Below are 22,559 nucleotides of genomic sequence, written 5' to 3' on the forward strand. Positions count from 1 at the left end.
GCTATCAGCCAGCCAGTTTCTTTCTAAGTCCCTGCCATTCCCTAATACTGCTCAAGAGACTTCCGAGGGTTTGGCTCTCGCTTTCCCAGAGCATCCCTCCCTTCCTGCCAATCAAAACTGGTGTGGCTGCAGAGAGCAGATTGCCAAATTTCAGACTGGTCATAAGGGTGTTTCTAAAAATGTCAACCAGAGAGTTCTTAAACCCTTTGCCCAAAAAGAAGCCTAATGCTCTGCTGCTTCATTTAATAGGCCTGGGACTAGTCTCCTGCAGTGGAAAGCAGGCGCAGTAAGATGCTCTGCCTTCCTTTCACAGTGTCAAGGTGCCCAGCTCAGAGGAGGCTCTTAGCTGGAAGCCCTGCATCATTACAATAGCTAAGGTGACAGATGTTGACCAAAGAGGTGGGGATACTGGGGATGCAGATGAGCCATAAAGGTAGCTATTTTTTAAAAATAGAGAACATTTAACTGGACACTATTAAGTTTGGAACCGGTAAGCATCATGGCTATCACTGCCACTAAGCAGCCCAAGCAAATTCAACAGTCCGGATTTAAATGAAATGTACCCTGAGGAAAAACAATTCACAGAGGCAAGCAATAATTTTATTAATGGTGATCAAAGGTGTAAACTCTGGCCCCAGTGAAACAAACGTTCTTTGGATAGACAGATTTGGAGCCTTCACATTCAAGCTGTGTGTGTGGTTTGGGGAAAATCGTCTAACCTCTGCGTGTAATGCAGGCTCCCTAGTTTGTGGCACAGGTAGGGACGCAAGCCGCATGAGTTTCCTCCCCCTCGCTCCAGAAGCAGATGCATCCTGCCCGCGGCTATGAGAGGCACCTGGTGGCACTGCACAGGCAGGTGAATAAAGTTATTTGAATATTTCTGAGATGTTGACCTAGATTGTGCTGCATGTTGCTCGATTAGCAAAAGTGGAAGGCTCTGCGCTCCCCTTGCTTTTCACACTTGCTACCCCGGAGCCCACCTCCAGGTCCGGAGGACGGTGGTCTCCCAACCTCCCCAGGCAGATCTGGATTTATCCTGGGGGCAACCTCGATTTTGACACCTTGCCATTCCCAAGCAAGCCAGTTTCCTTGCTGAAAGAAGTCCTTCCCCTGGGTGAAATCCCAACAGCTTCATTTGTTTAAGTTCCCTCATTGGTCTGGCTGACATCGGGTGTGGTTTTTTTTCCTCATTACGGAACATCGCTAATAAGCAACCTCGGGAAACTTGCCCTAGAACGGCAGCCTCTGGATTTCCTTCATGCCCAGGGGATGACCCGCGCTGCAGCCGGGAGGAGAAGGCGTGGGGGAGCGGAGGGGCGCCCCGCAGGGCGGAGCCGGGCGGGCGGGGACCCCGGGGCCGGGCCCCTCGGGCAGCCCCCGCGGCCGGCTGGAGCCCTCCGGGTTCCCGCAGCTCCCCTCACCCTCCCCACGCCTCCCGGGTTTTCCCCGCGGCTCGGGGTTTCCTGTTTCAGTTCGCGGTGATCTCCAGCAGCAGGTGCTGGTTTGCCAACCTCGATCCCGAGGAGGCGAAGGAGACGGAAAAGAGGGAAGGGGCGGAGGGAGGCGCGGGTGCGGGCGGGCGGGCGGCCGACGGTCGCGGCGGCAGCGGGCGAGCCGGCTTCGCTGTCGGCGGCGGAGCAGCGGCGCAGCGGCGCGGGCGGCGGGCCGAGCCGAGGGCCCCGGCGTGTGGCCGGCCCGGCGGCGGGGCGGCCGGGCGGGCCGCATGGGGGAGCCTCCAGCTCGCCCCGCGCCCTAGCGGCGGCCGCGGCGGCCCTGGGCTGAGGCGAGAGGCGGCCGCCGGCCTGAGGGCCCCGGGGCGGCCCGGCCCCGGGCATGTGGTGATGGCCGCTGAGAAGAGACTGCAAGTAGGTTGAGCCAGACCCGCGCGCGCGCGGGGGGCGCGCGGGGGGCGCGGGGCGCCGGGAGGGCGGGCGGGCGCGGCGCCGCGAGGGGGAGGGCCGAGGTGGCCGCTGTCGCTGCGGGCCCCGCCGCCAGCTCGCCGCCGCCCCGCGGGCTCGGCCATGCCGGGGAGCGGGCCCCGGGTCTGCGTCTCCGGAGGCGGGTGGACCCGGCCGAGCGCGGCCGGAGTGGCCCTGCGGGCGCCGGCGGAGGGGAGGGCCGCGGCCCGGGGCCGGGGCCGGGGCGGCCGCGCCGGGTAAGCGCCAGGCCCAGGCGCGTCGGGCTCCCGGAGGTCGAGTCGCCGGGCGGCCGCGGCCCCTCAGCGCTCGGGCGCGGCCCGGCGCATCCTCCCCGCGGGCACAGCCGTCCCCGCCCGGGCAGCGGGGGAGCGAGGCGCGCGCTCCGGCCCCGCGCGCGGCCTAGGGCGCCGGTCCACGGCCGCGGAACATGGAGGCGAGCTCGGGCGCCCCGGAGGAAAACGGACCCACAGCCCTGCTGCTGCGCCTCAGACCGGCGCGCGCTCGCGGGGTAAGGCGGCCGCGGCTCCGGACACAGCCCCGGGCACTCGCTGGTAGTAGCCACCCCTCGGTCCAGACCTCCGCCGCCGTCACCCCCGGCGCCCCAACAGAACCCCTCACCCCTCCTGCCCCCCGGCACCTTCGCCCCTCCTCACCCCTGCTCACCCCTGCTCACCCCTCCTCACCCCTCTGTCTCCAGCTCGGTTCCTATTTCCACCCTCTTCATGTTCGCCTCTTTAACTCCCTACCCTGGGGTGTTCCAAATAAAACTTGGAGACGTGAACCCCGCTTTTCTTTCCCGAACTGTCCTGCAGCCCTTAAAAAATAAAAAGTCTTAGTATTCGGTGCTGATCACTGTAACTGGCTCTCTTGCCCTTTGGGGAACCGTTAACAAGCCTGGTTTGCGCCCTGTGTTTTGTGATAAAAGAAATACTGATCCAGATTTAGGCGAAGTTTTCCTATTGGTTGCAAGGCTGTGTTGGAGAATCCCCAGACCCTTCAGGCGCTTATTGATTCCGAATTTTTTTTTTTTTTAACCATCTTGGAATAGATTCAGAGACTATATATTTAAAATTTTGAGAAAGTGCTTCACTAAGTGCTCACTTAGCTTTTTAAATGCGTATTATGAACTGAAAATAGTGGATATGTCTTAAAATAATCTTTTGAACTCTGCAAGAATCGCAAAAAGTCACCAATACGGTATTGCTGTTTTGTTTTGTTTTTTAAAATACTTAGCGTGTAGAAGGTATGGTTTCCGTTTCTTTAATCACATGCACAATTCATTTTAGTAAATTCCTTAAGTTTTGGTGGTGCCTGAATGTAAAGATAGCTTCACCAATATTTGTATCATTATCTTACTCTGATAACCCCGTCAAGAGGCCTATTTTGAACAGCCTCTCTGTCTACTTGTTTTCTTCCAGTTTGGCATTTTTATTTTATGTTACCTAAAGCAGGTGCCCTGAAAATATCAGAATGGTCTAGTAACTAACATGAATCTATACTTCGAAATGCTTGAGTGTTATTATTTAGTTTTAGAATGGGTTTTACTTTCAAAATAAGATATTCTTCTACCTCCAGCATCTTGTCATCACCAAAGTACTTAAGTAGAATAAGCAAAGTCAAATTAACTTTTAAACAAAACAACATAAAGAGACCAGTATTTTGTAACAAAAGTCTGAGACTATTTTATTACAACTGACAGTACTAAAGGATGGGAAACAGAAAGTTGGAATGTCAGCATACCGCTGGGAGTTTTTATTAGTCACTTCCTTTTACTACATTTTTGTGTTAATTACTAGACTAATAGAAATATCCTATTTTATATTACTAGCTTCTCCAGAGCTGTTTTCATGGATTACATCTGCCTAATTAGACCTCAAGTGCTTAAGGGGATTGTATTTTTAAAATATTTTTCTTATGCTACAACTGGGCTACCTTATCTTCAGTTGAGCAGACCACAGTGGTTTCTGCATTAATTTACTTACTATAATAGATGGGAAAATGTTGCTGTCATATTTTCTATTGGTTTCTATTAGTTCATACCCTCTTTTAAAATGATTTTATACTCTTTTAATGTTTTTTTATTGTTTCTATACATAAGTTCAGAAGAATTCTACTCTCATTCTGGTGGCATAGCAGTATTAAACAAACCTAACATTAAGTAGAGATTTTTTTAGCCTTTTACTATTAAAATATAGGATTATAATCTCTGCGGTTATTGCTTATTTGAGATGGTGAACTTCTTTTTGTTCACTCAGCAAATAATTTAGTATCAATCCAGATGCTGTGTGGGGCCACTGACCTCTAAAAGGAGAGAGATTATGAACAGAATATAATGCTGCGTGGAAGGTACTAAGTGCCATGAGCGAACAAGTAGAAATTCAGCTCCTGGGGATACTGCACCCCAGGCCTGACAGGGAGAATTCAGGTCCACACCACTGGGTGGGAACCATTTCCAGCGAGTGTTGTGAATCAAGGAAAGCAGAGAGTAGGTGGCCCAGTGTGTCTGGAGTATTCAGCAGGTGACAGGAGTAGTGGCTGACTAAGGAGGCAAAGACAGTTTAAAGGCATGGTGTTTATTGTAAAGAGAAATATTAAAGTGAAATGGTAGGAAGGCAGAACTGAATAATACTCAAGGACCTAAAAATGTAAAATCTCATTCCTTTACAGAGCTAAAATTTTAAGAGTCACCAAAAACTATCATTGCTGTTTCACCATTAGCATTTCAGGAAATGATGAACAATGAGGATGTGATATTTTTTAAAATCTGTTATCTCCTAGAATATACCTGCAATATCTTGGGGACAAAAAGCACTATAGGATGATTGAGCTTATTAGTATGAGATAGCACATGAAAAGTGAACACTGACTGGTACATAGAACTTTTTGGATCGGATGGCATAAAGAAAACTTTCAGATCTGTGATGTGGAAGCATCAATTCTGTAGCTTTGCTTTGATTTTATAGCTGACATCATAGTAGTTACTCTGTGTTGTCTGCTGGTGGCCAGACACTGCTGGCACATGCTCCTGTGGCCCTTATTTGGTAGGTGGGCACATTTGAGTCACACAGAGCTGCCTTGTGACTGGCCCAAATAGAGTTGGAACCCCGAGCAGTCTGCCTTGGTGGCTCATGCCCTTAACCACTGACAGTTCTGCCTTCCTACCATTTCACTTTCAGTTGCTCTCAAAAGTATGCCGTTTTGTGTTCCTATGTTGACAGGCATTGTTTGAAAATTCAGAGATGTGGCCTCCCTGGTGGCACAAGGGGTTAAGCGTCAGCACTATGAAGCAATCCACAGCAACTACAGCACTAGTTTGATCCCCAGCCAGGGAGGTAACCCACATGGTGCAGCAGACCTCTCCTGTCTCACCTGCTGCTCTCCTCAACAGTGTATTTCAGTGGATCCACCTGTTCTGCTCCCCCTTCTGTCTCTCGTGAATCTCCTCACCCCCTGCACCTCTGGCCTGCACCCCAGCTCTTGTATGCATAAATAAATAAATCTTTAAAGAAAATGAAAATTCAGAGATGCATGAGTATGGAGTTAGCAAGTATGTCGTCCTCTCTACAAAATATGTCAGGAACTGGGCAACACAGATATCCTGTCTGTCCAGACAGGTTGGAGGCAAAGGCCATGATTGACTACAGATTGCTTAGGTCCACAAGAAGACAAACCCAAAGACAGGGTCAGTCTAGTAAACGAAAGTGTTAACAGCAGTGTCGTCCAAATTAAAAAAAAAAAAAAGCACTTATTTTTGGCAAAAACCTCAAAATATTTTTTAACGAATAGTGTTTCTTACTGATGTTTACAACTTTTCTGATTGTATAAATATAATGTGCTTATTGTACAGAACTTAGAAAATACAGAGAAGTATAAAGAATTTTAAAAACAGCAGTGATCTTATTTCCCTGAGACAACTAATTTAGCATTAGGATGAACTGCTCTCTTTAATTTTCTGTTCATTGACAGAGGATGATTGTTTTACTCTCTTAAACTCATAATAGAGACAGACTTCCCATAAAGCAGAGAATACATGGTTTTAAGTCACAGCACTGATGCTTTCACCTGCTGTGAGTGAGTCTGAAGCAAAGCCCTAAACTGCTGTCTTAACATGCAAGGTCGTCCTGCTTGTTTGGAACATTTCTTCTGTCCCCCCTCACTTTTTGCATACCCCACACCTCTGGGGTCAGCTTTAGCTTCCATCTCACCCCACTGCAGTTTTCGATTGACAGCTGTGCCAAGCTTTGTTTATGCATTTAATACTTACCACTGTCCTAGGAAGAAGTATTTCACTACCCTTTTTCTGATGAGGAAACTGAACCACAGTGTGGTGAAATAACCTGGGGCCTGTCAGAAATAATTTGCTGCAGAGGGAGGTTTCCAATAGAGGCAAAGTCCCTGACTTAACCAAATAGTAAGGTCTCTAAAACCTAATACACGTTAATACATATACCTGTTGTTATTCATTTAAACAATATAATGGGATTATCTATTGCTTGGGAGTTTGGTTCTAGAAAGATCTTTTTGTCTAATTGGAATTAGAGTATTAACAGAGCTTTGTATCCCACCTTCTCATCCCCAGATAGACACCCAGGATTTTAAAAATATTTCAAACATTTCCTACCTAGGAACATGTCACTTCACTTAATCATTCTCCAATTTCGATTTGACGTTTGGTTTTTCCCCAGTATTTAATATAATGCTGTCGTTGAACTCCCAGTAAAAAAGTGTCGTTTTTTTTTTTTTTCTTCCTTGTATCTGTATTCTTAGGATCCATTCCTAGATTTTGATCAAGGAGAATAAGCTCTAGGGTTTTTGATGGCCAAAAATCCATCCAGAAAAGTTGTACTGATATGCACACCCATTAGCCAAGATTGAGAGCTGATTTTACCCCATTTGAATGCTCTAAGTATGAACATTTAAAAAGGTTGACAGTTTGTCAGATCAGCATCAATTAATATCTAATTTTAATGCTGACTCTTTTCTACTTATATTTTGAAGTCATACAACCTGATTAAGAAAAAATAAACTCCCTGCAATCTTTGGTTCCCATAGTTATACCTAAAGAACTTTTCTTGTGTGTTTATTTTTTTAAAGATTTATTTATATACACAAGAACTGGAGTACAGGCCAGAGGTGTGGAGGGTGAGAGGATTCACCAGAGACAGAGTGGGGAACAGAACAGGTGGATTGACCAAAGTACACTGCTAAGGGGAGCCGCAGCCAGCCAGGAGAGGTCTGCGTGCCATTTGGGTTACTCCCTGGCCAGCCAGGGATCAAACTCATGCTGCAGTGGCTGCCGATAGCCTTATAGGTTGTGTCTTAACCCCTTGTGCCACCAGGGAGGCCTCTTCTTGTGTATTTAGATGAAACATAATCACAAGCATTCACTAATCCCCTCTCCCCCTACCATCCCCCAATCCCCCCCAAAACCACCCCCTCCCCGGCCCCGGGGTAAAATTATTGGCTTATGCCCCTGTTGTTTTCAAAGTACCATATATTCTTATGTATCACTTGCAAATGTGACGGAAAACCTCCCTTCTCTAGTTCTCTCCTGCTTTTGTGTGTGTCTGCTCTTGGTCTGTAAAACAGAGAAAAGACTACCTGGAGCACCAAATCGCATTAAGGGCTGATGTGGGTAACAGCACTCTGGACCCTCCCTGGACTTACCATAGTCTTGAGACAGACCCTGAGGGCAAGGACTCTGGTCTCCTACAGGTGCCAACCAATAAATACTCGTGTAGATGTTTTTATTGTGAAAGGCCATACATTAAATGAATCTGCAGACTGTAGGGGGAGGGTAGGATGAACAAAAGCAGACAGGGGGTTAAGAGATGGTCACCATCATCAGTGCCAAAGCAGATGGCCCAAACCACACCCAAGCATCGTGCACTTTACTCAGGGCATTTATATAATGTGATCTCTGGATCACGCCACACACATTGGCCTTATAATGGCCCCTATTTAACTCACTTAGCAGGAGAAGACGACTATGAAAATGAGTTTTCAAAGAGTTACTCCTGAAAGTCCTTCAAGAGCAAAACATTTTTACTGTGTTAAATGGAAGAATCTGTATTCCTGCATTACATGTTTTTTCTACCTTAAATAATATATGTTGCTTCTAATTTCACTTATTGTGAAATACAATAAGCGCTGACATTTCGGGCCAGTGCTAAATGCCAGGCATGATGTCCAGTGCCTTACTGACATGATCTAATTTCGTTTTTCCTCAATGGTATAAGGTTTATACTGTTGTTTACCTGTCCCCCAGGGGTTAAGACTGATGTCTGGAGATGTTTAGTGACTTGGTCAAGGTTATTGAGATTTCTGATATAGCCTCAACTAAATAAGAATACTTGTTTGTTTGGTTTTTGGTGGGGGCAGCAGTATTTAATGGTTTATATCAACACTTTCTGGTCTTTTCTCTCTGATGATCTATTCCTTGCCAACATTGTCACTCCCTTCTAATTTGCAGCAGGTATCTACTCTGGACTGTGAAGCTGAATAACAGCAACTAATACTATATCTAAAATGCAAGTTTTTAGGCATCAGTTGAAGGCCTGCAGAGTGCTCAGACAGTCTAGGTTAGAGAACAGCGAGGTTGTACTGTAAAGAGAGCAGGCAGGCCTCTGAAATCAGCTCAACCTGAGTTTGAGTCCTAGCTCTGTCCTGTACTAGACGTGACCCCCAAAACGCTCCATTTTTCTTTGATTTCTCATCCATCAACCCTTTGCACTTTGAGAGTTGTTTTCACTGATTCAAGATAATGAGTGTAAACCCGCCTGGTAGCTAGAAAGCACTTGGGATTCACGTAAAAGGATTGAGCAATATCCATTATTTGATTGGACAGAGGTTTTATATTTGTTTTGTTTTTCTGTCTACTTATTGCCTGGTTCTCAATTGCATTTTGAATAGTTGGGATTGCCAGCTAACAAAATTACTTTAAAATCAAGTTTGCTGTCATTGTTCTTAATATGTCATTTGATATTTCAGATTTTTCAAAGGACTTTCAAGTCTATTACTTCACGTCTTTTAGGGTGATGCTAAAATTAGTTTTTGTTCTTTGTTCTTAGTCATCTGTACTCATTTCCTATTCAAAATTATGTGGGCTTAATTTTATCCTTATTCTGTGACTTAGTCTGTTTCAAATCTTGGCTTTTACTTTATAATTTATTTTTATTATTTTGTACACTTGCAGGGAACAGGTTTCCTATATAATTGAGGCTGCCTCCTCATGGTGACTTAGACATTTTTTTTTTTGTTTTTTCATCTTCAAGTCTTCTTTAGTTCCCTGCTGAGCTGGTGAGCTTATATACCAGAAACTTTCTGCAATTTTATGGTACTTTTAAATGATTAGTACAATCCTAAAAGGCTTAAAATGTGCAATAAATTTTCTATTTTATTAAAGTAGTTATGTCTGTTTTTGTTAAGGTAGAAAAATGCCTCATGTAACTTAAAAATGTTGGGCATAAAGTTTGTTAACATTAACAATACCATGCATCAGAAATACAGTTTTAGAAAGGGGAAATATTTCCTAACCTGCATTTTTATGCTGGCTACTGCAGTTAATATTTCAAAATAAAATTTTGAGTTGAATATTTTATCATATTACATTTTCGTAAAAAATAGAAAATCATCCAATTCTCACCTACAGATAACTGAAAGTTTGGGTATCAGTGTTTTTATTTTGTAAGATCTTTTGGTCAATGCAAACACATCCTTAAAAATTGTATACATGGTACTTAGTTTATTATCATTCATTCAATGTGTCATTAAATATCCTATGTCATTTAATATCCTTTTAAAAGATTATTTTTACTGACTGGATGTCATACAACATATTCAGGTACTGCCATTTAATCACATTCTGGTGGAGTAAATTTTTCCTAGAAAAGCTGCACCATTGATATTTTTAGTAGTGCACCAGGACCTATTCTCTGCACCCATCACTGTTTTTCTGCACAACTGATCTTCGTTAAGTCGATGAACTAGCTTGGACGTGATAGTGCCAAGAAGTTCATCCTGCAGAGTCAGACTGTTTCTGCTCCAGTTCTGACACTGGCTATGTGATCTTGGGCAAATTTCTTACTTATACCCAGGCCTCAATTTCTTTGCTGTTGAGTGGTGACAATCGTACTTATTATTACGGTGATAGGTTGTAATGTCATGTTTGCAGACATGTACTGACAGAGCCTATTGTTGTGCTTAAGTCCTTGAGAGATGTTTAAGCACTTATTATGGGTATTATATTTTATGTGTGGTATACCTATGATTTATACCTGGCAGTGCTGTTGTAAAGGAAGCTTTTTTTTTTCCTTTTAACCATCTAGTTACCCTACTCTGATCTCTTTTATGGACATTAGTTAAATTGTAGGAATTTGTTCCAACATCTTTCAGATGATTTTCAGCATTTGTAATAGTGGCACAATAATAACAGCAATTTTTTTTTTCTGATATTTTGGATGGACTTTTTTTCTTGTCTTATTACATTGGTTGATGAGCACAGAGAACAGTGCTGATGAATAGTAGGCCCTTGGGCTTCTTTCTGATGTAACGGGACATCTCCTCTAGCATTTTGTTCTTTAACTTCCCATGCCTTTTGTTTTCTAACACAGGCGTCCCTGGCTTATATACACATATTCCTGAAAAATATCTGTAAACGTGGAATGTGAGAAACTCGAAAATAGATTTAAGTGTTATGAGGGAGTCCCTTATATTTTTTTCACTCTTTCAAAAATACTTTTTCAGTGTTTGAGCACATTCTCTACTTTTTTCATTAAACACACACAGTTTAAATTCATTAAGGCTGTAATTCTGCTTTCAACTCAATGATTCCATCCTGTATCAGTGACATAAACTATGAGATCTCTTATTTTCAGTCTTGTCTACTGTTACATCATATTTATAAAATTTTAGTAAAAGTAAATGAAACAATTTTGTCCCCTGGAAAACAACCTTTTATTCACATGAAGTCTTAGGGTCAGGACCTTAATGCCCTCCTTAACTCCACCTATTAGGCATGTTGCAAAGAATTATTTAAAAACCACTGTTCCCCCAAGGACAGATACAAATAATTTGCAACCCCCCCAAAAAAAAAATGGCAATGCTTTTGAAACTGAACTTTTCAGAGGCTAGCAGAAAAACCATCTTGTGATCTCTTGATTTTTTTTTTAATTAAACAGTTTTTATACTGAAGTCCTGATTTAGCATGTTTTCTTAAAAAAAAAAATTTCTTTAAAACCCCAGTGGTGTAGGGTTTAAGTCTCAGCACTATCACCACCTAGTCCCTGGTCAGCGGCCACTGAGCTGACCCACATACGGCACAACAGACCTCTCCTGTCTCACCTATTGCTCCCCTTACCAGTGTATTTCTGTAGATATGCCTGTTCTACTCCCTACTCTGTCTCTGGTGAATCCTCTTGCCCCTGAATCTCTGGCCTACAGCCCAGTGCAACACAAAAATAAATAACAATCTTTTTTAAAGGATTAAATATGACAGCATCCATTACTCAAAAATAAGGTATTCACAAATCTAAGGGTGACTGTCTATCCTTAGGTTAAAATGTTGGGTCCTGAACTCTTCTCTTTTTCTAGTTTTCTGAAGTGCATCCCTCCAATACTCTGTTTTGAAAGGCCATCTATAGATCGATGACTACCAAGTTTGCATCTCTGTCCTGACTTCTTTTACCCAGCTGTTGGACAGCTCCACTTGGATGGCTATTGGTATCTGACACTAAAATGATCAGAATTTATAGCCCTCCACATCTGTTCCTTTCTAAGCCTTCCCTCCTTTAATAAGCATTACTATTTTTTTTCTCAGCTTCCCAAACCAAAAATCTAGAAGTTCTGGATTTCTCATGTCCCTTATCTTCCTCACCCACTTGGTCTCACAGAGGCGCCTGTTATCAACACATGTAATGAATTGGATTAACAAAGTTGTTCAGTATTAGAAAAAAAATCTTTCATCATAGAATAGAATCTCTCCTGTTAGTGTTTTATTATAATTTGGATACATTGCATAATTTACCGTTCTTACATTTATACTTTCCTATACAGTGTAAGTAAGATGCATTTATTTGGTTATCTTTGTTGGTATCATTTTCTCAGCAGAATTATACTAGCCTCATCAGCTTGGTAGAATGTTGATTTGTCATATAAGTAAAATTATAAATATGTCTTGTTAGTTTTGGTGCCATCTTTCTATCGGCTTTTATGAATAGAATCATGCCAGCCTCATCAATCAGCTTTCCCTATTCTTCATTACCCTAGAATAATGTAAGTTACCCAGGGAGTTTCTGGATACTGTGAGTTTTTGCTCCAACACATCCCTAGAACCTATGAGGAAAGCCTATTCTGCAGGAATAGGCTAGAGAGTGTAAATCTTACGCTTTTCTTCCATGGCTGGTCACACTTGCTACCTTTTCTTTAATCATCTTTGATTATACATTCTTACTTTATTGGCATGGAGACTTAAAGAATCCCTTCCATTTTACTTGAACATTGTATTTGTAATGTCACTTATTTGTAGAGTTCCCTGACCTACTCTAGGTCACCTTTCAGGGAGGTTTTGCATTGATTCATTCATTCAGAACCAGCTCCTCATTTTATCAGTCAGTTCTTACCTTAAAAAGGAATATTTTTGCTTCCTAACTTGTTTCTGCTTTTAATTTTATTCCTTTGTCTCCCTTTATCCTAGTTTGCTCATTTTAACTTTTCTTATTTAAATGTTTAATTCCTTCTTTTTGTATTTTTCAATTTGGCTTCTCCCTGCAGGTTATCATCATCCATTTCTAAATTGTCTTTTTTTTTTTCTAGCCGAAGAGTTAACTTGGAAGAGCATGTTCCTTTACAGGTTATGAGTTTTGTGGGATTTTTTTTTTTAATTTGGTTTTGGCTCTCTACTGTGAACATCATTTTTGTGAGTCATGGTCAGATCATTTATGTCCATTTTCTGGGTTGATTTTTTTTTCTAAATGCCTTGAAAATGCTGCTCTAGCATTAGAGTCCGTGTGTCTCAATTTTGAAGCCAACCATCCCTGTGAGTACCTGAGAGATGAGTCATTTTTTATCATTGTTGTTTAAATACCTAGAGACCTGGAGTTTACTGCCCTCTTCATCCTCTGAGACCTGTGGTAAGGGAGACGACTGCATGCTTTGCCCCGTCAGGACTCTGACATCTGTGCGAGTATAGGAAGGCATGACTTGTGAAACAAGCTGACTTCCCAGTTTGTTTGAAAAATGTCTTGCATTCCTTAAATGGGCTTTTCCTGCTTCTAGATCCCTTGGCCCCGTCATGCTCTCTCTCCGTGGGCATCCTAGCATCTCCTGGGGGCTGGAGAGGACACTGTGGTTCTCCGTGGCCCCTGCTACATTCTCGTTCCCAGTCTGGTAGTATTTCAGGGAGCAACTTGCAGAGACTCCCTGCTCTCCACCCAGGGATGCAAAGTTTTGTAAATAAAATTAACTCCTCTTTATTGATCTTTTCATGGAGAAGTTGAAGGAACTGGTCAATAGATAGCAGAATTATAGAAATCACTCCACATTCTTAAACGTGACACATGATGGTAATTCGAGTGATTCCAGTAACAAAATTAACAAATCACTTTTTTTCTAAGGGAAATAAAATGCTTCAACTCACTGTTCTAATATTATTTCCCATGAAGTTCCCACTTTTTTCAGTGTACTTTCAGGTCTTCAGACGCCATTAAAGACAGAACTCCTGGTTGGAAGTCAAATCCTGATTTACAAATTAGATTGTATGCACTGAGAGTGGCTACTTCAGTGTAGAGTGTCTAAAGTATCATTTTTAAATAAACCATCAGGTCGTCTTCTTAGAAGGCAAAAATTTGCAGAATTGATTTTGTGAGTGTGGGAGAGCCAGGTAGTGTACTGCTGGCCTGGGTGACTAGGTGGCATCTGCCAGGTTGGCAGCTGCAGCTTCGCCCCAAGACCATGGCGCTGAGCTCACACCTGAGCAAAGACATGGCAGGCGGAGAAAGCAGCTTAGAGCTCTGGAGTGACAGCCAAAGCCAGGATGCCAGCATGCAGAGTTTGCTGCCAGTGCTGAGTCTTTGGCCTGAGCATCCCTAAGAATAACATGTAGCTCTGAAGTGTTTATTTCCCAATTTGAAAGCAATTGAAAACTTAAAATGTGCGTGCATTTTAATAGAATGCGTTCTTACTTGCTGAGAAGCAGGACATTTTGACATGAATCAAATTTACATTTGATCAAATTCCTGAAATAATTTTCATTGACAAGGCTTGTCGTACATAGAATTCTCATACTTCTCACTGTGTGATAGGTTCTTCCTCGGCTTTTTTGGTATTATCTCTTAAAAAGATAAGAGAGAAGGCAGTCAGCTACTTATTATAGAAGTACTGGATCTGGAGACTAATTATTTTCTTGCCAAATCTTGGCTTCCCAGTAAAGCAGCTTTTGTTTACCAAACTCAAGTGGGTTAAGCGTTTCTTCAGAGCGAGAGAAGTGGGGTGAGCAGCGGAGCTGTCCTGCCTGCACGCCCTTTGCTCTGGGCACGCACAGGCACGCAGTTTGAGGGAGGGTGCAGGGATGAGGAAAGAGGCCCAGGGACAAGATGAGAAAGATCCTGATACTGAACAATATTTCCTGAGGCTTTTTATGTAGGTCACCTTAGACTACCCATTGTCCTTTGCCTCCTTCCTCAAGACTCCTCTCACCCAGGTGTCTAAGGCTAACTTTGACCAGAGAAGCACCTGGTACCCTTCTTTTGGCAGGAGAATTGGAAGGAGCGCCTGGAATGGAGTAGTTAGACTGCCAGACAGCAGCATCCAGCCTCTAGTTAGCTTGTGAGCTGGGAAAGGTGAAATTGAAAATGGGTTAGAAAAGGCAGCAGAAGAGCCACAAGCATGAGCCTCGTGCTCCTGAGGACTGACCGGCAGTTGCTGCCACAGAGGCTTTTGCTCGTGCCCATCTAGGCCTGCTGGGGCCTGCAGAGGCTGGGAGGACCACCGAGCAGGGGGTGGTGGGCTGGTTAGGCTTAAGCGTTTTCAGATACAAGAGTCAACCTTTGCCTAACTAGACATGATCTCTTTGCCCACATCCCTGCTCTGCCTTCCTGTTCTTCCTCCAAGTTAGGGTCCTCTTAGTTATTCTCATTCATTTATACACAGACGTACTTGCCTTCTTTTTCTCCTTTCCCGTGAAGTACATTCTCCCCGTGTAACGTTCTTCAAAGGAAACAAAACAAAACATAGTCCTCCCTACCGCCAATTGTCCTCACCCCCGTCCAATAGCTTTCTACATCTTGATTCTTTCCAGTCAAACTTATTAAAAGAACACATGTGCTGGTTCACACTCCCTAGCTTGGGCTCTGTGGTTTCCCGACGGGCCCATGGCTAGAACATGGTCTCCTGTCGTGTTGGATCCAAAACAGTTTAGGTCTCGGCTCTCATATCCTTTAATTGCAATTTTGCATTTTCCTCAGTTATGGATGTAAGCTGCAAACCCGATACTCATAACATACATGGCTTTGTCCCCCATGGAAATCATGAATGTCTCCCTCTCAGGTTACAGTTGAAGTTCAGCCTGAATATCATTTTCACCTCTAACTACTTCAGAATTGTGGAAATGTTAGATCTGCTGCTGTGTCTTTGCGATGTGTTAAAAAGGTGCATATTCACTGTATCACAACTTTTACATATTCTGGTGACTGTTTGTTTCCTTAATATAACTGGCTGCCTTGTAGTGCAAGCCTGTGTTTTTATTTTATGCATTTGAAAGCATTACTCTGAAAAGGCATCTGTCGACTTTATTGGACAGTGAAGGTCACTTGTGGCCCAAAATCATGGTCAGGAACTGCTGCCTGCAGCCCACCTCTCTGCCATTGGCTGAAATAGCCCCCCACGGAGCTGCCACCCCCCTTTACCAGCACCAAATCCTTCCTGGACCTTGCTCTATCTTAGAATATATTTCCTTTTTTTTTTTTTCTGCATAACTTTAGAAACCAGTCACCTGTTGCTTACACTATTGTAATACCTTTCTGACTTGCCTTTTTTGAAGTTCTTACCTGCTCAAAACTAATACAGCTGACGTTTCATACCAAGATGTTTTGAGAAACGCATCCTTGACGTTCTCAGAAACCCCCAGTGGTTCCCCATTACCTTTCTAAAACACAGACAAAAACACACCACGCTCTTTCAGAAACCTTCAGTCATTCCCTAGTTGGAATTCTTGAGCATGGTATTCGAGACTTCCTATGAACTAGCCACATCCTGGCTTTCTGGCCTCTTCTGCAGCAGCCTGAAATCACAGTGATCCAACAACTTTTTGATTAAAACGTGTCAAAACAATTCTAAAGTCTCTGGAAGCATGCACATGCAAAAATAGCCCGGATAAGAATATAAAAATGAGGAGAAAAAACATGATAGAAGACTTGGACAGGCAGGGAGCCCAATTATACAGATGGTCCCCGACAACAATGGTTTGGCTTAGGATTTTTCAACGTTACGACACCATGAGAGTGGTACGTATTCAATAAAAGCCATACTTGGAGTTCTGAATTTTGACCTTTCCTTGAGCAAGTGGTTCCATCCTCTCTTTTGATGCTGGGCAGCAGCAGTGGGCCAAGCTCCCAGCCACCCAGGCCGTCACCAAGTAAACAAGGATACTCTACAGACTGTATTTGACTTTCAGTACAGTGCTCGGTACGTCACTCGAGCCACCTAACATTTTATTATGAAATAAGCTTTCTGTTAGATGATCTTGCCCAGCTGGGGGCCGCTGTTCGGAGCCCATCTAAGACGGCAGGCCTAGGCTATGCTGCTCATTAGGTTAGGTGCTTCAAAAGCATTTTCCTTTTGTACTATTTTCAACTTACTGTGGGTTTAAAGGGATGTAATCTCATTGGAAGTCAAGGAAAAGCTGTATTCCAAATCCACAGTTACTATATGGATCAGTTCCAGATACAGAAAAGATCAGTGGGACACAAGTAAAAAGTGTGGAAGTAAGCCCGACCTAAGACATCAGTATAAAATAGGGTGATAGCACTCCTTTGCTTAAAGCCCTCCAAAGATTTCCCAGCTTAGAATAAAAGTCTGGTCTTTAAGTGACCTGTGACCTTGCTGCTCAAAGTAGGGGCCTTGAACTCAACAGGAATAGCATCAGGAGTGGAGATATCAGAAGGCAGAACCTCGGACTCCACCCCAGACTTCTTGAGTCAGAATCTTCATGTGTGATTCAAGTGCAGTGTGAAGTTTGAAAAGCAGTGCCCATCAAGGCTCTGCACACCTGGCTTTTCTTGGCCTTACCCTTCTGTCTTCACCTTCTGACCCCACCCCTCTCTCACTTGCCACTGGTCACAGTGACCACCTAGCTGTACTGTTGTAAGGGCAGGACTTGGACACAGTGCAGGTTCTCTGATCCCATGCAGACCGGGTAAAGGAGGAGTCAGAGTCCTCAGTGGTTTTTGCAGGTCTTTTATTGGGGTTCACCAGGCATATGGCAGGCAGGGGTGCTGGCTGGGGGGCTGGGAGGCCTGCCAGCCTCCCAGCCCCCCAGCAAGTCTTCACTCTATCTGGGCTCTCTGGCGTTCGTTCTGCTGCTTCTCGGCTTCTGCTGCTGCTACTGGTGCTGCTACTGCTGCTGCTGGCGTCCCCGTGACGCCGCCCTTAAAAGCACAGTCTTAGCTCAGCTGAATCCCATCTACCTATGCCCACACCCTATTCCAGGTGCCCGCCATCAGGCATGCATTCAGGACAAGGATCCATCATCTATCCTGATGGCAGAAGGGCAGAAAAGCCTGACATTTTCTTTACCCTACAACTGTGCACACACTTTCATCTCAGCCCTTAGCGCGTAACCCTCCCTCTTCCTATTCCACATTTCCCTTCACTTTACGTAGGTATCTGTACAAATACCACCTTTTCAGCAAAACCTTCCCTGATTCCATTTCTTCAGAGCATTTACCATCAACTGAAACCTATTTAGTGTTTATAGTCTCTTTCCCACCCCCAGCACTGTGGGCTTGGTGAGAGAAGGGCTCTTGCTTTGTTCTTTTTGCCCTACCACCTGGCACCTACGAGGTGATATTTGCTGAAGGGAAATGATATTTAAAGTTGCAGGTGTGGCCTCTAAGAGTTCTGAAGAGGGGGAGAAATCACTGTCAGTGCTTGCTTTTCATTGCATTTGTATTCTAGAAGGTCATCGTGACTGCTGACCCATTGCTCCTAGAGGAAATGCAGGGTTAGTTTCCTGAGAGCTTCTGATTAAAACATCCCTATTGACCAATCAGTATATAACCTTGTACAAACAGCGACTGTGTGTTGCTGTTTGAAAACACCTTATTTATTAAATGCTGTTGATTTGTTAACATTGGACTCCCAGCAGCACTGACTCATGCCTAAACGAAGCTTACCTAACACAGGTATTTTCTCCATTAAGGCACTTGCTCAGCCTTTCTGTGCTTAGGAACAATAGATAGTCCTTCAGCACCAGGCTTGGGGGGGTGAGTTAGACCATTTCCACAGCAAATTCACCAACATAAAGCAAAAAATGTAAAAACACAGCCTCAGTAATCCACAAGAAGGATACAAAGTGGCTGCACATTGTTTACAACAGAGAGCAGAAATCATAAAGTAGAACGTCCCCTTGATCAGCCTCAGCTGGGAATGGCCTTGGGCCCTCAGGCTCTGCCTCTCTTCCTGTGCACATGTTCAAGGTGTTCAGGGTGTGACCCAAGCACTGTGAGCATTAGCTTTTTTTTTTTTTTTAAAGATTTATTTATTTATTTATTTATGCAAGCACTGGGTACAGTCAGAAGTGCGGGTGGGTGAGAGAATTCACCAGAGCCAGAGCGGGGAACAGAACAGGCAGACTGATGAAATACACTGCTGAGGGGAGTAGCAGGCGCGGCAGGAGAGGTCCGTCGCGCCATGTGGGACCCTTGCTGGTGGCCGGGGATCGCACCAGCGCTGCAGAGGCTACCGGCAGCTTCGCAGCCCTGTGAGCATTAGCTTTAGGGTTACAATGTCAGTAAGTAGGTAGATTTGCAAATAGAGAATTCGTTAATAAAAGGACATCATTCTGTCGATAAAAATTTCCTGCATTTTGACTCTGTGCCATGCTCCCAGGATTATTCGCCATTCAGACTTGTCCAGGCTGAGCTCCCTGCCAGGCCCTGTGCAGAACTCACATCACCCAAAGATACATCTAACTGCGTTCCAGGAACTTTAGTGGCAGAGTTGGGTTTGTAGCTGAATCTGTGAGAGTAATGAGTAAGATTTTAATCCCTGACACTGTGAAGGAAAAAGGTGTGTTAAAAGGAAGGAACTTTAAGTCAATGTTCTTAAAAGTGGCTGCACATTAGAATCACCCACACTTCACTCAGAGCAACAAAATACGACTCCAAAGGGGAGAGGAAGGACTAGGGTCAAAATGGGGGAGGGGTGCAATTGTAAGGGGAATATAACCAAAATGAAAATGCATACATTGTGCAAAAATGAAAAATGATGTAAGAATTATATAAAATAAAGTATTAATTAAAAAAAATACGACTCCAACACAGTTTAGTTTAAAAATCTCCCAGATAATTCCCATTGCACTACGTGGAGAGACACACTGCGGGAAAAACGGTTCTTTGCTGGAGGAAATGCAGGGTTAGTTTCCTGAGAGCTTCTGATTAAAACATCCCTATTGACCAATCAGTATATAACCTTGTACAAACAGCGACTGTGTGTTGCTGTGTGTAGGCATGTGACGGGAAATAAAGAACAAACCTGGAAATGAGATTTTGGTCCCAATATTGAAATGCTATCATTTATTCAGTACAGATTTGCTAAGCACCTGGTGTGTGTCCGGCTTTCTGCTTGGTGTTGGGGGTAAAGCAGAAGGTAAAATCCAAGATCCCTGCCCCGTTAGAGTTTACAATCGAGTTGCACTTGGCAGCTATTCAGGATGATGCGTCGTCTAGATTTAACATGTCCTAGAGTATACAGTAATTTATTCTGAGGATTTTTGTCCTAAATGCTCAGAACTCTTGATGTCTAAATTATTACATCACCCTCTGACATGAATGGAACGCTCTCAAGAAAAATTAGTTGTAAACTACGGTGCTAATTTCACTGAGCATTTTCTAGCACAAGCATTCATTCTGTCACCCTCAATGTTTTCCAGTTCCTTTTAGCCAAGGAGAGTTGTTTCTCTAACTAAGTACTTTTACTAGGCCATCTCTGGATTGTAGTTCCTCTTGTATTTATGTATGCCATGTTGTATTTCCCCTGGTTTCCTTTACATTAATAGACCATTACACACTCTTCCTGCCTTCATTCTGAAACAACTGAGATATTGACAACGGAACCAGGCAGGTGGACATCAAAGTAGCAGTTTGTTTTTTTTTTTTTTTGATAGACCCCTTAAAGACCACTACTTAAGAACACAGCATAAAGTATTGAACTTCCAAGTTAGAGCGATTTAGCCCCCTGTCTCAGGAGGGGCTGCAGAGCACAGCTGCCAGGTGCTATCTACACTTGGGCTGGTCCCCAGAGGGGCCACAGAGGGAGGCACTGGGCTCTGCCTGCACTCCCCGCTCCCAGAGTTACCCCTCAGCTGAATCATCCTCCGGTAGAGTCTGGAGTGGTGCTTCACTGGAAAGTGAAGCCCCAGGAGGCTCAGGAAAAGACCTTGGCCTGAGAGGCTGCAGCTGGTGATTTTTTAGCTTCCTGGAGCCTCCCCCCGGCAGAACCGGGGCCAGTGGACACACTTGGGGCCCTTTGATGAACTCACCCTGTTACAGATGGCAGGGAAGAGCTTTATTCCTAGGAATGGCTGCGCTCAAATCTGCGGGAGCCTTTTTCTTTCTCACTGGTGTCTTCTGGAGGCGAGTGCCCCCCACAGCCGGGCAGCTCATGCCATGCAGATGGAGGAAACCCAGAAGGCCCTGCCTGGATGCAGCTTACAGGGGCTCATCCACACGCGCTGCCATGTGCCGTCCGGACGCTTCACAATACAGAACCTCAGAGGACCGGGAATCAATGCCCTGGACTTATCCAAGAAGGTCTTTTGGGGGAAATAGGCCATGAGCTGGGCTAAGAGCAAGAGAGGCGGCACGGGAAGGGGTGTCTGTGCTGGAGAACAGCGAGGGCGAAGGGGCAGTGCTCTTGGCATTGGCCACTTCACTTTTGCTGACCTTCCCCTTAAAAGCGGTGGGAAGCAAGGTTGTGGGGCCTGCAGGAGCCCAGGCGGTCGGAAGAACCTCGACAACAAAGTAGAGGACCCGATTCTTGTGATTTGCTGCTGTTTTTTCATTTTGCCTAAGAGCGGTGTCACTGAAAATTACTTTGGCAGAGATAGACTTAGAGGTTGCTCAAGAAAGGAGATAAATTAAGTAACGAGAATGATTGAAGCCTGAGGAAATGAAACATATTAAAGCTTTCACGGCCCATCTGACTTCCTAAATATTATTAGCTCAGAAATGAGAGGGAGCGCCCGGTTGATCTTGTGCACCCCGTGTATGAGTTAGGTTTTCTGTGGTGTGGTTTGTTCGTGTTTTGGTTTTGTTTTTTTAACTCACAAAAATAATGACTTGGTTAAAATTTTAACCCGTCGACCTTTCGGGGTACCCAGGGAAAACCATCTGTGACCACCTACCTTTCCATGGCAGTATTGTTCATCTGGAAAGTGTCCTGATGAAAGGAGGGACCCATCCAGGTGAGGGGGATGCTACCAGGAAACTGACTTGGGTCACCACTGACCACAGGAACTGATGCGGTAGCCCCTGGGTCTCATTTCCCTGCCTGGACACAGCCACAGGCTCCTCTCGGAGAGGCGGGAAACCTCAAATGCGCAACACCACCCCCGCACTCTTGGCAGGGGCGGATTTTAGTCGCCTCCTAAAGTTACACTGTCTGTTTTCTGCTGTCACAAATGATCAGCCTTGATGACCTGGCCTCTGGAGGGTCCAGCACCCCAGCATCCCTGTTAGAGTTTACTCTGCATAGGGAGGTGGGCTTGGACTTTGTGCCTAAGAACTGCCGCCTGGGGTCACCTTTTCACCTACAGATGTTTTAAGGTGCTTAACAGCCAAGGCCAGCAGCAGTGATAGTCTAAACACCCCAGCAGGAACTGATCAGCTTTTGCAGATCATTGCCTTTATTTGCTATTTGCAAAAGAGCTTAATCCAGTGCTAGTATCAGACCTCCTGCCAGGCTCTGGGTAGTTCACTCTCACTGTGTGTTCACAGCAGCAGGAATTAGTGAGAGGAGTCCTCTTCCTCCTCCAGAATTAAAGCTATAAAGTAGGAACTTTAGTAGCAAGAAATAAAGAGAAGGAAGAAAACCCAGGGGAAAACAAAAGACTGTCAATTCCCACTAAGGCGTTTCCTTTTTAGATGCAAAAGAAATCGGTTTAATGTGAACGCATAGCTATTGACCACATGCCTTTCTGGTTGATCTGAACCTAAATTTTATTCGATTTTAGTTGTAACTACTTTGCATGGAGGTATGTTTGCTCATTTTTATCTTAATGAAAGTTGGTTTCGCGAGAAGCAGCTCACTTTACTGACCTTGATGTTCCTTTCTTACTCATTTCAGGGTTGATACTTTTTCTCACAAGATTTTAGAAGAAAGTACCCCCAAGCCACCCCCAAAAAAGAAAAGAAAAAATTTTCACTT

At 44.3% G+C, this 22,559-nt stretch overlaps 1 protein-coding gene across 2 annotated transcripts in view; it reads left to right on the plus strand.

The window, feature by feature from the left end:
• Positions 1–1,841: 1,841 nt before the first annotated feature.
• The window catches only part of ZC3H12C (zinc finger CCCH-type containing 12C), a gene marked incomplete at both ends in the record, with an annotated part of 52,205 nt that continues 31,487 nt past the window's right edge, over positions 1,842–22,559 (plus strand). Inside the window, one exon of one of the 2 annotated variants that reach the window (XM_084249405.1) lies at positions 1,842–1,865. In XM_084249405.1, the coding sequence (XP_084105531.1) occupies positions 1,842–1,865 (24 nt within the window). Of the gene's footprint in view, positions 1,866–2,250; positions 2,428–22,559 lie in introns of those variants that run through there. The other variant, XM_084249403.1, reaches the window with a different exon arrangement.

Source organism: Talpa europaea, assembly GCF_964194135.1.
Source record: "Talpa europaea genome assembly, chromosome: 12".
NCBI classification, from domain to species: Eukaryota; Metazoa; Chordata; class Mammalia; order Eulipotyphla; family Talpidae; genus Talpa; species Talpa europaea.